At 39.1% G+C, this 18,199-nt stretch overlaps 1 protein-coding gene across 14 annotated transcripts in view; it reads right to left on the reverse strand.

Moving 5' to 3' along the window:
- Oxr1 (oxidation resistance 1) overlaps positions 1-18,199 on the reverse strand; it is a 423,086-nt gene that overhangs the window by 52,772 nt on the left and 352,115 nt on the right. For 11 of the 14 annotated variants that reach the window (XM_060389497.1, XM_060389508.1, XM_060389500.1 and 8 more), the window contains 3 exons: positions 9,284-9,366; positions 6,223-6,330; positions 4,980-5,093 (listed from right to left, as the gene is read on the reverse strand). In XM_060389497.1, the coding sequence (XP_060245480.1) occupies positions 4,980-5,093; positions 6,223-6,330; positions 9,284-9,366 (305 nt within the window). Of the gene's footprint in view, positions 1-4,979; positions 5,094-6,222; positions 6,331-9,283; positions 9,367-17,693; positions 18,147-18,199 lie in introns of those variants that run through there. The other 3 variants (XM_060389499.1, XM_060389502.1, XM_060389510.1) reach the window with 3 other exon arrangements.

Genomic DNA, 18,199 nt, shown 5'->3' on the forward strand with positions numbered 1-18,199 from the left:
TCTCTCCAATACTTTAAACATGAATGGGTGTTGGACTTTGTCAAATGCTTTTTCGGCGTCCAAGGAGATGATCATGTGGTTTTTCTCCTTCAGTTTGTTTATGTGGTGGATTACATTGATGGATTTCCGTATGTTGAACCACCCTTGCATGCCTGGGATGAAGCCTGCCTGGTCATGGTGGATGATATCTTTGATGTGTTCTTGGATTCGGTTTGCAAGTATTTTATTGAATATTTTTGCATCAATATTCATAAGAGAGATAGGTCTGAAGTTCTCTTTTTTTGTTGGGTCTTTGTGTGGTTTGGGTATCAAAGTGACTGTCGCTTCATAGAATGAGTTTAGTAATGTTCCTTCTGTTTCTATTTTGTGGAATAGTTTGAGGAAAATTGGTATTAGCACTTCTTTGAAGGTCTGGTAGAATTCTGCACTGAAACCATCTGGCCCAGGGCTTTTTTTGGAGGGGAGACTGTTAATGACTGCTTCAATTTCCTTGGGGGATATAGGGCTATTCAGTCTTTCTATCTGATCTTGACTTAATGTTGGTAGATGGAATCTATCAAGAAAAGTGTCCATTTCGTTTAAATTTTCAAATTTTGTGGCGTATAGGCTTTTGTAGTATGACCTAATGATTGTTTGGATTTCTTCAGTGTCTGTAGTTATGTCCCCCTTTTAGCAGCAAACCAAGTAATCCAATTAAAAAATGGGGATAGAGCTAAACAGAGAATTCTCTGTAGAGGAATACAAAATGGCAGAGAAACACTTAAAGAAATGCTCAACGTCATTAGCCATTAGGGAAATGCAAATCAAAACGACCCTAAGCTTTCACCTTTCACCCATCAGAATGGCCAAGATAAAAAACACAAATGACAACACATGTTGGAGAGGTTGTGGAGAAAGGGGAACCCTCCTCCATTGCTGGTGGGAATGTAAACTGGTACAACCACTTTGGAAGTCAATCTGGTGCTTTCTCAGACAATTAGGAATAGCACTTCCTCAAGACGCAGCTATACCACTGCTAGGCATATACCCAAAATTTGCTCAAGTACACAATAAGGACATTTGCTCAACCATGTTTGTAGCAGCTTTATTTGTAATGGCCAGAACCTAGAAACAACACAGATGTCCATCAACGGAGGAATGGATACAGAAATTGTGGGATTTTTACACAATGGAATACTACTCAGCAATCAAAAAGGAGGAAATCATGAAATTTGCAGGCAAATGGTGGGATCTAGAAAAGATCATTCTGAGTGAAGTATCCCAGAAGGAGAAAGACAAACATGGAATATACTCGCTTATACAGACCTAAAAGATAGGATAAACATAATGAAATCTATACAGCTAAAGAAGATAATCAAGAAAGCAGACACGGGGTATGATGACCTATCCTCATTTAGAAAGACAAATGGGATATGCATTGAACGTATGACAGGAGTCTACTGAAGAAAGCATCTGAAAGACTCTACCTAGCAGTGTTCCAAAATAGATACTAAGACTCACAACCAAACCTTCGGCAGAGTGCAGGGAATCATATGAAAGAAGGGGAGTTTGATGTGAAAAGGACAGGAGCTCCACAAGGACCAAACGTATCTGGGCACAGGGTCTTTTCTGAGATGGACACTCAACCAAAGTCCATGAGAGGATAAAACCTAGAACCTCTGCTCGGATGTGACCCGTGATGGCTCAGTAATCAATTGGTTTCCCATAGTAAGACGAACAAGGACTATTTCTAACAGGAACTCAATGACTGGCTCTTTGACCTCCCCACCTCCCAAGGGAGGAGCAGTACTGTTAGGCCACAGAGGAGGACTTTGCAGCCAGTCCTGAAAATACCTGACAAAAGGGAGTCATATGAAAGGGGAGGAGGGCCTCTCCAATTAGTGGACTTGGAAAGGGGCAGGAAGGAGATGAGGGAGGGAGGGTAGGATTGGGGAGGGAATGAGGGATACAGCTGGGATACAGAATTAACAAAACGTAACTAATGAGAAAAATAAAATTATAGAAAAAAAAAACAGAAAAAAAAAGAATAGCTGGGGATTTGTGGGATGTTTTAAACAACAACTGAATAAATAAATATAATCGTACCTAACACAGTAAATTGTAGCTGCTTTCACCCTTCTACTCTATAGTTACTTATGGTTTTTCATCACATGAATAAAATGGAAGTTTAAATTTTCAAAGATAGTATTTCTATCTGAAGTAAATTACTTAAAAATATAAATCAAAAATTGTACGGTAGCAAAGTTGTAAATATAAGAGTTTAGCCTCCTACATAAGGTACTGCACAAGCTCAACATTCTGGAAGCCAATCAAGGTTCACTGCAAACAGTGACTGACAATTTCTGTAATAAATTGAAACACAGTAGAAATACTAACAGACATTTAATGTGATGCTAGCAAGCACCATATTTAATCATATGTAAAGATTAAAGATAATACTGTCTTCTAAGAATATATATTATTGCAAATATAACAGCATATGAGGCAAAAGTACTTATAATGCAAAAATATAATTACCTGAGATATACAAAAAGATACATAGGAAAATTATCTTAGTTTGATAATAAAATTTCAGGCAAAAGATAATAAACTTACATTTTATAAAATCACTATTCAAAATAATGTTCTAACTATGGTACGGAGTCTCTTGGGAAGAAGGCAATGACTGCCCAGGTGGAGAACGCTTCCTGAGCTCTTCTGTTTCTTGACTAGCCAGAGGAAAGGATACCTTCTGACCATTTCTGAAAACACTAGAATCACTAGGGTTAAGGGGTCACTCACAGGGCTCTGTTATTCTCCCATCTTTCACTTACATGGCAAAGTACAGACAACCATTTCAGCACAGGAGGGAACTGCTTGCTTTTTGTTTTGTTTTGTTTTTGGCTTTTTATTTTAAGCTCTCAAGTAAAGCCAGGAGGTAGACAGATGTTGCCTGACAGGAATTCCACAGGTTTCTAGTCATAAAAGGTGTTGCAATTTATTCTACCTAATTCTACATTAGGGCTAGAAGCCAATCCAAATCCACCTCCAACTATATTCTCCTTTGTTACTTCTCCTTCTGTATCAAACCGGGCACATCCCTGCCCAAAGTACAAACGTTTTCCAAGTTACTGTTGTGTTATTAGTCAGCAATACCCACCACTAAACTCTGACTCCACTCTTATCCATGAGAATAAATATAATGCAGAGTGAGCACTCTCAATCTCAGAATCTGAAATGCTCAGAAATCCAAAACGTTCTCCACAGCGAAAGCCCAGGCAGCAAAGTCCACACCTGACCTTGAGTGACAGGCCGCTCTCAAGAGTACACACAGAAGTGTACAGTGTACATGTAGGACATATAACTGTGTATTTAGGAATACTTCTAGTCCCAAGGTTTCCATCTCTCTCCCTTTATCCATTCCTTTCTTCTTTTCCACCATCTCTTAATATACACGCATGCATATACACCAACAGACTCACACACATGCACCATACATATGCAGATATTCCTAATATCTGAAACACTGTGGTTCGATCATTCTGGTAAAGGGTACTCAACCTCTCTACATATTTCTATGTGGCTGCACACTAAAATACTGTTTCCATATTTATAAAGACAAGAAGCCCAAAAAACACCCCACTGCTCTCATACAGTAAAAAGTCCTTGGACTGAGGGGAAAATAATCATCAATGTGACAATTTAAAACACACACACACACACACACACACACACACACACACACACACCAGGGTAGGGGGAACTAGAATACCAAACTTAAGAGACAAAAAGTGAAATACTGGAGTGTTGGGGTGTACTGTGTAAAGGTGGGTCTCTGTGTATTTACTGTTATTCTTATGGCCCATCACTGGCCTCATATTTTGTAAACATCTTCCTCACTTGCCTACTGGCTGAAAAAAAAAAAAAAAAAAAAAAAAAGAACTGAGCAGGAAAGGGAAGGCAGAATGTCCATACAGAAACAGGTCCCTGCGGGGTAGAGGGGATATTCACCAGAATCACATGGCAAGGGACAGATCGACCATAGCAGAGAGGGAGGTAAGGAACCTGCCACATGGCGGGTCATGGCCTAAAATCGTCGGGGATGAAGTTAGATGAACTCAGCTTAGAGTCTGCCCAGGTAAGACCTAAGCTTTTAAATGTTAATAATTCTCCATGTCTTTATTTAAGAAGGTCTAGAGCTTAAATAATTGTGAGGCAAATTAATATATAATTTGTGTTTGGTTATCAGTTTGCCATGTGAAACAAATTCTGAATGCAAACTGGGGTAGAAAATAAAAAAGGTGTCTTCTAAGGTAAATAGAGCAACATCAAACAGCTTCCCAAGACTCTAAGTCACCTCATGAGGAAGATACTTTAATAAGCAACCAATAAGAATTACAAATGGAAATTGAGGTCAGTTTTAGTTTCTACACAGAAAATTCTTTTTGGACTTAAATTTTTCTTTAATTTTAATTTTTTTTCTTCTTCACAATTTATTCATTATATATCCCAACTGAAGCCCCTTCCCTTGGCTGCAACTTGATTTCTTAAAACTCATTTATAAATCTAGCTTACATAGAATATTCTCTCCTTACAAATTCTGAATTGACCTACTATATCAATCCTGAGAGGAATAGTTAGGATGACAAATTTTTATTCTTCAAAGCCAGTGCACCAAAAAATAAACTCAATGTAAAGAGTTCCAAGTACTACAATTCAGTGTGTACGTGTACCCCAACACACAAATACAGATTCCAGAAAATATTTAAACGGAACATGATTTTATCTCATGTTTCTTAAGTATAATTCCATAAAAAAATTAGATGTCATAGTTATCAGATAGAAATGATGAATTTCTTAGACCATTACTGACAAAAGTGTATCAATCCAAGGTAAGCACTTTAACAAAATAAAATGAAACAGTCAAGTAGAATGAAAACACACACAATAGTGACCATGCACGCTGTTATTTGTACAGCAGGAACTGGAAAGGTACTCACTGTGGTTTTATCAAACTCAGCTTCAGATGACGTTGGCGACAGAGGACTTACTGGGCTTAGAGATGGGGAACTCTCAACACTGGAGACATACTCAGGATCAGGAACGTATAAAACCTGGAAGAAAACATCCACACAGCTTCAAAAAAATCAAACACTAGTGGCCAAATAATGTTTAAAAAAAGCATTATTAGACAGTGCTGCAATAAAAAGAATTCAGATAAAAGATCAGTATATTATATATCATAGAAAGCATAGAAAATAAAAATAAACACTTTAAAATTAAGTTAACAAATTAATTTAGAAATAATTATTAAAATAAGATGTTAACATAGTACAGAAATAAAAACTCTCAGTTATTATATTACTATATTACAGTACTAAATGATGGCTCATCTTAAAGGCAACTTGGCAATAATTAGAGAAATTAACTGTACATATTTTCCTTGACCAGACAATTTTACATATAGGATTTATGCTATGGAGTATACATAAAATAGATACATACAAGTGTTCACTACAGCAGTGTTATTAACATTAGCAAGAGAGTAGCAACACACGAAACCTTACTGTGGCTAGTTACAGAACTGTATCAATACTATGTGTGCATCATTACAGACAAGGAAAGTTGTAAAAGTTGTCTACTTAGAACATTTTCTAAGGGTCACAGACAAGCTCAAAGACCCAAACAAAATCCCTTGATAAAGGCTAGGTATTTCTGCAACATCCAATTTGTTAACAACTTGTATCTAGAAAGCAAGGCTAAGTTGGAAGGATAGCTTACTTTTAAGAATACTGGAACTACTTTAAGTGTTTAAAATATTCTTTAAGACTGTATTTGAGGAAGCTGGAGGGATGGCTTAGATGTTAAGAGCACTGGCTGCTCTTCCAGAGGTCCTGAGTTCAATTCCCAGCGACCACATAGTGGCTCACAACCATCTATAATAAGATCTGGTGCCCTCTTCCGGCCCGGAGGTGTGCATGTAGACAGAACATTGCATTCATAATAAATGAATAAATAAATAAGTCTTAAAAAAAGACTATATTTGAAACATAACTAATATGATTTTCAATTGTTTTAAGAAGGAAATTAATAGATGTAACAGATACTTTTATTTGGCCAACAGAATTTGTTCCAGGAACACAAAAAAAATGTTCTCACATTTTCAACATTGTTAACTATGTAGAAATGGATATATCTTACCTAATAATTTTAAACATCAACACATTTAAATAATAACAATACCTGTCCAGTCACGACTGCACGGGAGAATAACTTATTTAACTGAACAAGTTCATTGGGTGTGGTATCAAATTTCAGGGCTATGCTATTCAAAGAATCCCTTGATTCAACCTGTTTAAAATGAAAAACAAATTACTTTCATCAGTTAAAACAGAAAAATTAAATTATAAGAATGATTATTTAATATTAATACATCTTGAAAACAGTCTTATACTTGATTCATAAATCATAATTTTTGAGAGAACCCTCAAGAAATATCATATTCTGCAATGACCTCAGCCCACCAAGACAGAGAACATGTACATTAAAATGCGTGCTTGACCACAGTCCATACTGGCCAACAACCCAAGCAGTTTCCAAATACAAAGTAAGAATTTAAAGCAAGTTCAACTCTACAAAGGCATTAGGAGGACTGAGGTCAAGAGATGGCTCAGGGTCAGGAGCATGGGCTGGGCTGCTCTTGTGGAGAACCTGCACCTGATTCCTAGTCCCAAGTCAGCTCACAACAGCCTGAGACTCTAGCTTCATGGATCTGAAATAACTTGCCTCGTGTGCCCTTATTACACACGTGATAGAAACAGAAAGACGGGTGGATGAGAAGAGCTATAATTCCCAAAACAGGAAGTGACAGCAGAAAATGCAAGCACCTGGAAGGTATGGATAGGGAAAAACAAAATCTGTCATGAAACTAGAAAGAACACGTTAGAGAGAATAGAGGGATCTTAAGGAAAGGAGGAAAAACAGGGTAAATAGAATGCATATGGCAGGAAGGAAAGGAGGCAGCCAGAAGAGGGTAATGTGTGCCTGGGGAAAAGAACCCAATTAGAACAAAGTATATAATGCCCCACATGTATGAAACTTCCATAATGAAGCTGATTATTTTGCAGGTCACTTGAGAATTTAATAGAAATAGACAATGAACAAAAAAAAATGTAAAATAGATAATAAAGAACAGCAAAAATGAAACATCACTGGTTTTAGTAAATGGAAAATATTTCAGTAGAAAGGCATACAAAATGATCAAAAATGATAAAGTATAACATTGTGTATGGGTATGAATGTGCATGTAGAGTTTGTAGACACGTATGTATGCATGTGTCTGCACACATGTGTACATGAATGTGCAGAGGACAGGGGTCAATGGCCAGTCTGCTTCAATTACTCTTTAGCATATATTCTGAGATGGAATCTTTCACTGACGCTCACGCTCATGGTTTAAACTACACTAGCTGGACACAAGCTCCAGGGATCTGCCTGTCTCCTCCTGTCTCCAGGGATCTACCTTCCACTGAGACTACAGGCACATAGTGGCTTTTTACACAGGTCCTAGGAATCTGAACTAAAATCCCCATGTTTGCAAGGTCAGTGCTTTACCAACCCAGCCATCTCCCATTCTGTATGTCTAACATTTTTATGGTCCACCTCAATTCCCATTTAAAGTGACTTTATAATTAAAACTGTATTGTGTGTATGTGTGTGTGTGTGTGTTCTGATTTTAGCTTATAAGCTACCTAAAATACGACGATTAACTTCATACTACCTGCATATAAGATAGTACTGGCCATATATTTAAGCTACATAACCTATATTTTTCGAATGGCTTGGCCAAGTTCCTGGCACTCTTGGGTTCAACCAATCCTGCCTTGCCTCAGCCTCCAGAGCACTGGGATTACAATTGCACACAACTCTACCAAGTATGGAGCATAATATTTTAAGGAAAAAAAAACTTAAAGAGTAATTGAGATACACAAATTTATCTTAAGAGAAACACGTTTCGGAAATACATACTGCAGCCAATACAAAGTCATGTTATGTAAAGATTTGATAGATTACAGTAAAAATAGAGTATAAAACAACAATATCTTACCTAGCTTTGAAATTTATTCTTTTCTTTTATAATTTGACATGCGGAATAAAAGAAAAAATATATCTGAAAACAACCTGTTAGATGTTTTATATGACTGCTGGTCAGTATGTGAGTTTTTAAAGAATTAATCATAAGAGAAGAAATTTTTTTTCAGGTTTTTAATGGCCTCTCCTCACTCCACAATAACAGTTATTTTAATTTGCTTATTTATTATATGCCAAGAATGGCAAATTCCTAAAATCAAAAGCAATAAAAACATATAGTTTATGATCATGATATCAAAAACCATATCGTATATACCTTTATAGCATAAAGATATATCTTAAGTCTCAAATCTTATGATTTTTGTGAACATTCAAGAATATACTAAATTGTATTACTTAAATTTTTACTATTTGAACACATTTTCTCACAAACATGCATAATTTAGGTTTGTAATGGCTTTAAAATCCATTTATTTTGACAGTAGTTAATTTAATTCTACATACGTATGTAGATTCTAACACTTTGAAAAGGTTTAATATGGCAAGTATCAATTATATGCATAATATTGAGTAATACAGTTAAAATATGTTAGAAAAATACAAAGTAACAAAATTGATCTGGATTAATACATTTATTTACAATATGTTTAGCACCATCTAACTCATATTTACATTCAACTAAGTAACTAAAACGGTATCCTCCAAAATTAATTTGTCACTTCAGCTGTCCACAGTAACCAGAAATGAGAAACACCATCACAGACATCTAAGGGTTGTTTCAAGGAAACAAAAACAAAAACAAAACAAAAAACTGCTTTCACAGCTGTGGAAACTCAGTACTCAAATTAGCTTGTAAGGGTCCCATCTGTCATTAGCACTAACATTTGCACCACTAGGAAATCAATTAGGAGCATTCTTAAAAAGGTAAATATTTTCCCAAAGACTAATCTAATAAAATTATTGCAGCACAGGAATTCTGAGTCTAAATTATCATCAATATTAAATTTAATTTGCCAGAATAACTGTCCTTTGTAGAACACAATAAGGAAAACAAATCATAAAATGCATAAAATTTAAGAATTATTATTAAGGAAAGTTCTATGAAAGAAGTCAGATTTTTAAAATGAGGCAATTAACAATACTTGACTCATCAAACAGAGAATGCCTCTAGTAAAACTGTTACAAACAAACTGCTTTGGCCAAAGTAACTTACAGTATACTCAATAGTTCCTTTAGGCTTCTGAAAGGACATCCTTCTCCCATCTTTCTTGTCTAAGGTCTTCTTCTGGCCAGTGTCTAAGAAAAAAAAAAAAAAAAAGCAAAATACTGTTAAATTTTCCCACTAAGAGTAATGCCAACAACTTCGGGAGGAGGTCATAGACAGACATAAAATGCACTGATTTAGAGAGACATTGGCATTACTGTTGTTAGTTTTATTAACTAATGTCTAGAAAGAATACCATAAATCCAGACAGGAAAAATTCTCTGTAGGTCATAAAGACAGGGTCAATACAGTATAATGCAAAACTGCATAATTTTAGATCAAATGTTAAGTTTTATTTGTTCATCCTCAGCAACAGGGGCTGGAAAGTTGGCTCAGTGGTTAAGAGCACTGACTGCTCCAATCTTCTAGAAGCCCTGAGTTCAATTCCCAGAAACTATGTGATGGCTTACAACTACCTATAATGGGATCTGACGGCCTCTTCTGGTGTGCAAACATGCACAGCACTCAAATGAAATATATAAACAAAGAGAGGTTTATTATCAGCTACGGTAAACTTGAGGCCTGAAATCTGTGTTTGTTAATCTTCTCATTTATTCTCCTTTTAGCAATGATTACATATACTGAAGTAGTAACACCCCACCCTATCTAAACATCTTCGATTTTTAACAGGAGATCCTGTGAAGTACTTGCTCCAAGTTTCAGAATAAATAAGAAAGCAAAAGTAGCAAAGTCTCGTGTTTATCCAAAACTAAAACCACCACTCTCCAAGTAAGATTAGTTCTGAAACTAAAACTAGAAAAACGCAGGTTTCCTGGTTCTCCCACTATTTGAACTTAACTGACACTGTGACTACACTAGAATTTAGTTATTTGTAACCAATAGATCAGTTAGTTTAGCTTAAATAGCAATAAACAGTGTCGAATTCTTCCAAAGCCAATTCCGAAACAGTTAAAGCTGTCCTAATATTTCCTGATAAGCAAGACCAACTGCCATTAACTACAAAACTTTACATCTTCACTTCATCTGGAATACTTTAAGAATTGCCATCATGTTTTCACTCTCTCCCATGAAACTACAACCTCCAAGATAGAAGTTTGCTTCACTCTACAAATTCTCCTCAATACCTAATGAAGGGCCTAGAACATGGCAAGCAACTAAATTGAATGGACACATTCTGACGCAATTTAAACTAGTACTACCCTAATTCTTGTAACTGTTGTAAACTTTCCATAAGGAAAAATGAGATGAGGAGCTCAGCAGGTTCAGGCGCTTGTCTCCAAGCCTGGTCAGCCCATCTCTGGGACATCCCCACACACAGTATAAATAAATAAATACATGTTGAAAGGTTAGACAAGGAGTTAAGGTGCGTACTTCACAAAGGCACCAGGGCATGTGCATGGACAGAAACAGATACATCTTTACCTCTGTATCCCAATCATCTCAAGAACTAAAAGAGGAGAGACTATTAAAACTCAAGTATAAACAAACGAGCAAAAGGCAAGGTCAGACAACTCACAAGGCAATGCAAAAAAAAAAAAAAAAAAAAAAGGCCTTTGAACATACTCAAAGATTTTTAGGTTCACAGACACCATTTACCACATACCAGACTGAGTAAAAATTCAAATGTTTTAACTACATATTGTCTGAAGGAAAATTGGCAGTGGCCCATATTTCTGGTGGAGTGCAAAATGCTAAAATTCTTTAAAATAATGCTAATTTTGCCCATCGGTATATTCTTTTATCCTTCCTGTACATCTCTGAAACATACAATTGCTTTTCTGGATGAGAGAATAAACTATTTTAAATAGAAATTTATTTCTGCTCCTTCATAAGTAGCCAATAGAGGGAGCCAAAAATACAATGCAAAATAAGTCTACAGGTCATTATCTCATATATCTCCCTGTGAAATATAAAATAAATTTGATCATTCTTTTGATGTCAGAGAGAGACATGACTTCCTTCATCCAAAGGACCAAAGACAGAAATCTGTCTTCCTGGTAGATTAAGTTATAAGCTCTCTTTTTCCTGCACTAGCAATAAGAGATGACTCTCACATATCAGCTCCTCCATCAGCACAAATCCTGGAGGAAGGATGAACATCCTACAAGATTACTTTGCACAAATTGTATGCATGCCCATGAACCAGTTCCCATTTTTGTTCCAGGTTAAATCACTGTGAATGGAATATCAAAGAGTTATTCAATAATTCATGCAGAAAAAGCAAATCAGTTTGAACTGCACACATATGAAGCTATCATTCAGGACCACAGGATTTAAACCATAGCAGTCTCATCAAAATAAGAACCCTAGATAATGAACACACACTAAAAGGTCTATAAATTATAATAGGGTGGTTGATAAAACTAACTGTGAATGTTATAAACATATAAACTGTAAAAATAACAGCAAGTAAATGCCAAGTTATCAAAAGCAAGAATGGCAGAAGAAACAGCTCATGTTCTAAAAATCATATTTAAAATGTTCCACTAAAAAGAAAGATTCTAACAATACCAACTTGCTAATGCTTTGAAATCAGACACACCTTATTAGGAGTAATCTCTCGGGAAACAAGTATGATCTTTCCTTAAGATCCACCCTCCTTTCTAACTAGCCATTTTTCTACATTTATTTACATTAAGAAGAGATTCTAGCAACAATGCTTAATCCAATAATAATGTCTCTGAACGTTCAGGTTAAAATGATTTATAATCTTCAGAATGTATAGCTTCTTTATAAATAGGTCAGTTCTACCAAAAAAAATAGTAAAAAGTCTTGTATGTGCTCTTCTGAAATCCAGTTTTAGAACTCTGCTGAGTCAGTTTAACAGCCTACCGGGACACTCCACCGGACCCTCACTCAGACCCTGCATATCAAACACCTTCCAGATCTCTTCAGGTTTATCCTCTACAGTCGCTCATTAAGTCTGATCACCTGGGTCTGATGAATCAATCCTCCTTAGTTGTTGTCATTTTTCCATCTTCCTACTTCCACTCTACCCTGGTTATGAACTTCCAATTATCCCCTGCTATAGCTAAGAAGGGTTAGAATCTCTTACCTACTGCAAAATCTGCTTCTACGTTCCCTAAAATTACATAATGATCCTATAAAGTTGCAAACCACTCTTCAACAAATATCCTTAAATTTTTCCTTTAACTTTAGCTGTCTTATTTACTGAATCCAGTATTTGTGACTGAGTATTATGTCAGTTACCACTGCCAAATATAAACTGAAAATACTCAAAATAAAATTTACAAAATCAGAAGCCAAATTTCTCAATGTAATTTTAAAAAATAACAAATTCACCACACTTAAAATACTTATAAGTCATTAAGTCACACTTAAAATACTTATAACTTATATTTTCACAATAGCTATCATACTGGACATTACAAATACCGCAAAACGTTTCCATGTTAGAAAATCTAGAGGTTTCATTTCATAATCTATAACTTAAAATCTAAACACCCCTAACCCGCCTTCTATCCAGAGATCCTGAGACAGTACACACCTGGATTGTTCTGTCCCTATATAAAGCTGTTACACCATCACCACTGACTACATTTAAGTGTTTGCAAACAGACCTTTGGAAGGGCTGGAGGTGGGATGCCTTAGGTAAAACACACACTTCTGGGGCAAGTGTGAGCACCTGAGTTTTTATCTCTGGCAGCCATGTAAAGGCTTGGCAAATGTGGCAGACACTTGAAATCTCATGCTATTGGAAGTGGACAGGAGATCCTCAAAGCACGGTGGCTAACCAGAGTAGCTTAGGGAGTCTCTGCTTCAAGTAAATAAAGTGGACAGTACTGAAGAAGACACTCCACACATATTGGCACAAAAACTTGAGTCTACACAAACAAACATGCATGCACACAGGCACATACATCACACATAAATACACATGCAACAACACCAACAACAAAAACCCAAAGCTTTAAAACTGGAGTCTTTTACGACAGTGATGGTTCTTTTTCAGTGGTTGTTTTTGTAGTGTTTATTTTTACGCAATCAGGTTGATCTTTGTCTTAGGGATATTGATTTATATCTGATCACATTTTGCTTTTTTACATAATTGCTGGTAAACAAATCCAAACATTTACTCTTTAACATTAGTGCCTTTTCTTAAGCCACGTTCCCTTTTTTTACAGTAGTAAACACTGTGGGGAATCTCTTAACGATAGGTCTGCTGGTGCCTACACAAAAGGCCCTTTATGGAGGGCCCTGTCCCTTGTCTTACCTGTCACCCTGCTTCAGTTACCTGATGCCAAACACAGTCTGAAAACAGTAAATGAAGTAATGCAAAATATATAATGGGCTCTATCACAGAATTTATTTCAGTGACCTTGTGGTTCAAATGCAAGGCAACAAAATATAACTTTTGTTTTTCAAAGTAAGCACCCTGACAGCTATATGAACCGTTTTAATTCAGCTTTCTATATTTCCCAAGAACAAATATAAAATTCAATAAACACTTTAGCAAACTGAGAGAAAAGCTAAATTACCCAAGTTAAACAAACAAACAAACGCCAGCTAAAACACAATTTTTGAAACAGAAGTATTAAGGATGAAGTAATTCAAAAGCTCTGGGTTAATACCCATCCCCCTTTCCTGGGTTATTTTTTCATCAGCTCTAGACATACGCATAACACACAAATGGCTTGATGCCTAGTTCAACAGTTTGCAGCTGAAGTCTATGGATGGTATTAAAGACAGCAATGTCCCCCTTTCAAGGATGAAAGAACTGCTCCCTCTTGAGGTCAGAACTTACAGACATAACAGCGATTTACATTAATGGTTCCAGTACTACTCCCACTTTTGCTGTCCTTTACTATTACCTGCCACTCAGAGGGAAGGGAACAATTAAGACAAGGGAACCCTGCTTCAGTGTCCTCTCACCGGACAGTCAACAGGGGAATAATGAAGTGGCATGAGGCAGATATCTGTGAGAAGCAAGCCACACCCCTCTTCCACCCCAAATCCAACTCATAGGAACTAGACACAGTGAGAAGAGGTGAAGTTTAAAGTAAACATCCAGCTCAACTATGTGTTTTGAATTCAGGGCCTGATGTACATTAATCAAGCTCTACACTCCTAGACTTTGAGATAGAGATTTTTACATTAAGTACTAAAAGTTAAGAGAAAAGAAATTCTTTTTAATTCTTCATTAATTACACTTTATTCACTTTGTATCCCCCCTGTGGTTCCCTCCCTCCTCCCGTCTCAATCCCTCCATTCCTCCACCCTCTGCACGCATGCCCCTCCCCAAGTCCACTGATAGGGGAAGTCTTCTTTTCCTTCCTTCTGATCCTAGTCAATTAGGTCTCAATGCAGGAGTGGCTGCATTGTCTTCTTCTGTGGCTTAGTAATGCTGCTTTCCCCTCCAGAGGAAGTAATTAAAGAGCAGCCCAATCAGTTCATGTCAGAGACAGTCCCTGTTCCTATTACAATGGAACCCATTTGGACACTGAACTGCCATGGGCTACATCTGTGCAGGGGTCTTAGGTTATCTCCATGCATGGTCCTTGGTTGGAGTATCAGTCTCAGAAAAGACCCCTGTGCTCAGATTTTTTGGCTCTGTTGCTCTCCTTGTGGAGTTCCTGTCCTCTCCAGGTCTTACTGTTTCCCACTTCTTTCCTAAGATTCCCTGCACTCTGCCCAAAGGTTGCCCATAAGTCTCAGCATCTGCATTGATAGTCTGCAGGGCAGAGCCTTTCAGAGGTCCTCTGTGTCAGGCTCCTGATATGTTCCCTGTTTTCTCCTTCTTCTGATGTCCATCCTCTTTGCCTTTCTGGATAGGAATTGAGCATTTTAGCAAGAGTCCTCCCTCTTGATTAGTTTCTTTAGAAAAAAAAATTTAAAAGATCCTGTCACCTACTAGGAAGACAGAATTGATATAACAGAGTTTTGAAAAAGTTGATGCTTATATTAAAGTAATTAAAAAATTTAAACTTGTCCAATCCTTTGATCTGTACTTACTTGCTTCAAATATAATTCAGTAAATATTTTTAACAGTGATACCATGGACACTATAGTCCTAACCCCTACAAAAACAATGTTTAAGGTGGGTGCATGTTTTACAATCAGACCACAGGTAGGATTATACTGTTTCCTCTGTAATTTTTACTGAGAACAATAATGTTGATATCATCCTTACTGTGCCTCAACTGTGTCTCAATTACCATTTTCCCAAGGAGATTTAACCCAAAAGTCAGCAAACACTGAAAACTGACAAAGGAGAAGGCCCTGAGAGGAGTCAGAGCAGCAGAAACTCTGGCTTGTTTGTAGAAAGTGTCAAATCAGAATGCATGGCCTGTTTTTTTCTGGTCTTTTCATGAAACCATCAATGGCAAAACCACTCCAGCAGTATAAAAATACGAAATGGTAAGAAGCAAGATCTCCAGCAACAAATGGGGCTCCAGACTACAGACAACCTATAGGAATGTTAGTGTCTATAATAGGAACCACTGCCAAAGGACTCAGGTATTTTTCAAGGTAGAAGACAGGCTTGTGGAAACACAAAATATAACAAACCAACCAACCAACCCATCCAAAAGGACAGCAGGACCTAAAGGACACGAATACAAGAACAACTCTACCTAGCCCAAACCCAGCTGCAAGATCTAAAGAAAATTCTCATTTTCGAGACTCCTCAGAACTCTCACGTGGTTTGTTTTATACGAATGCATGCATGCTGCCCCTTTAAAGCATTAAAACTTAAGGAGTTACCCCCACTTTAAGTATGCTGCTCAGATGCTTTACTTCTGCTGTGTCCTCAGCAATCACTGACTGTTAGGGCACAAGAGTTATCAAAGTTTTGTTTAGAACTTGTATTGTCTTCAGAACTCCACATCATAACCGAGACATGTTTTTAACTGCTCTTCCCTAGCTTTACTGCCCATCATTCTCACCAGCTTTGCTCCAAAGAGACAACTCCAGGGCTGAGAACCTCGAGATCATTTAACCACCCTCATTCACAGACAAGGAAATACAGGCCCGAGGGATTTGGTAACTTAAGTTCTTTGAGAAGTTAAAGCTAGGACTACCCATCCCCACTTGCTGTGGGCACACCTCTAAGACATCTCAAGGCCTCTCCGAACTGTGAGATTGGGGGGCGGGGTAGAAAAAACGTTAGAAAGAGTACAATGAACCCAGAAGCAGTGTCAACAGAACATCTGTACAGCTCCTGAAGCTGTAAATCTGAAGAAAAACATCAGACCTAGTGGTGTGTGTGCTCAATGTATGTTCATGGCTGAAAGGTCTGTACATGTTTGTGCCTATCTGCTACATATTAATTATATTCCTTTCTTCTTGGGTAACTCCACATATTATGCAATCACCCAGCCAGAGGTTGATCAATAGCAACTGTCTTCAAGTAGGAAACAATTTCATTCGTTTAAAAAATTCTTTACCTAAACATTTTCAAGTATTATTCTTCATTCCTGGTCTCTACTTAACAGATTTGTAAGCTGGCCAAAAACTTTACAAAATTACTCCCCCCTTAATTTTTTTGTAATTTCAAAAACAGGGAAACTGAAGTTCCAATAAATGAAAATTGTGCAAAGTAAGGAAAGGTATATTTAAAGGAACGTGCTGAAACTAGATTTTAAAAGTCCAGTGTCTTCAAAGAGTTAAGTTACATACCCACACACAGTGATGAGTACTCATGACTTCAATGCTTCAAGATAAATAGTGCTGTGAGCTTGTGGATAAACTTTATGTATTTTGTGATTTTTTTTTCCTGTACTTTTAAGGCTGAAATGCTCAGATATCCACTCTTAAAGCGTCCACAAACACTTTGGAGACAAGCTGCCAAAAAAATATGACTGATCCACAGGAAGCCAGTAACACTGGAAAACCTACCGAATGCATCACTCCAAAATGCATATTCAGCACTTCTCCCTTCTCAGTAAGGGAGTAGTATCATGCCAAGTTAAGGTCTGAAAGAGTAGCCTAAAGCTGCCGTGGTGGAAGAGAAGGAGCACAAGTTCGACACAAACAAGTGGGCAAAGTTTCCACGTTCGGCCTCGGTGCAAACTCACGTAGGTTCCCAGAGGAGCGAGGCGCTTCCGATTACCCAGTGCCATTTGTTTTTAAAGTTAGGACGGGAGTCCCCGCAGCTGACTCGCACCACGCCAAACGAGCGAGCAGAGCGAGGGCTGCGCGGACTCGGCATTCTGGAAGTCTACCTCCGCGCACGTCACAACCGGCCGAGGGGCAGAGAGGCCGGGGCGGCCCCGCACGGAGCCGGGACAGGGGCGGCCCCGGCCCGGGCGGCGGCGGCGGGCGCCACGCGGCTGCACGCCCGGGCCCGCACACCTGCGCGCCGCACACCTGCCGCGCCCGCGGCGAGGCGGCTCCGCCGGGCGGCCGTCGGCGCGCGGGGCCGCCGCGGGGCACTCACCGGGTCCCTCGGGGCTGTCGGGCGCGGGCGGCCCGTGCTCCGCCGGCCCGCAGCCCGGGTCGCCGGGGGCGGGCTCCCGCAGGTAGTCCTCGAAGCGCACCTGCCGCGCCTCGCCGCCGCCGCCGCCGAGCCCCCACAGGCGGCTGGCCGTGCCCCGCAGCAGCCGGCCGCTCTTCCCGGTGAACGTGGTCAGGTAGTCCATGCCGCCGCCCGTCGCCGCGGGAGTCCTGGGCCGCGCCGCCGCGCGACAGCGCCCGCCCCGCCTGCCGAGCCGGGGGCGGCGGCTCCGCGCCTCCAGGCGACCGGCGCGGGCCGGGCCTCCTCCGGCCCGGGGCGCACCACCGGCCGGCGCGTCGGGGGAGGGCGGGCGCGCCGGCGGCCCGAGGAGTTCCGCCCGGCGCTCCCGCCCGGCGCTCCCGGCGCGGCTCCCCGCGGCCGACCTCGTCTTTCCTCCCCGGGGGCACTCGCGCTCAGAAAGCCCGCGCCCTCCAGGCCTCCCGCGCCGG

This window comes from Meriones unguiculatus, chromosome 8 (assembly GCF_030254825.1).
Source record: "Meriones unguiculatus strain TT.TT164.6M chromosome 8, Bangor_MerUng_6.1, whole genome shotgun sequence".
NCBI lineage: Eukaryota > Metazoa > Chordata > Mammalia > Rodentia > Muridae > Meriones > Meriones unguiculatus.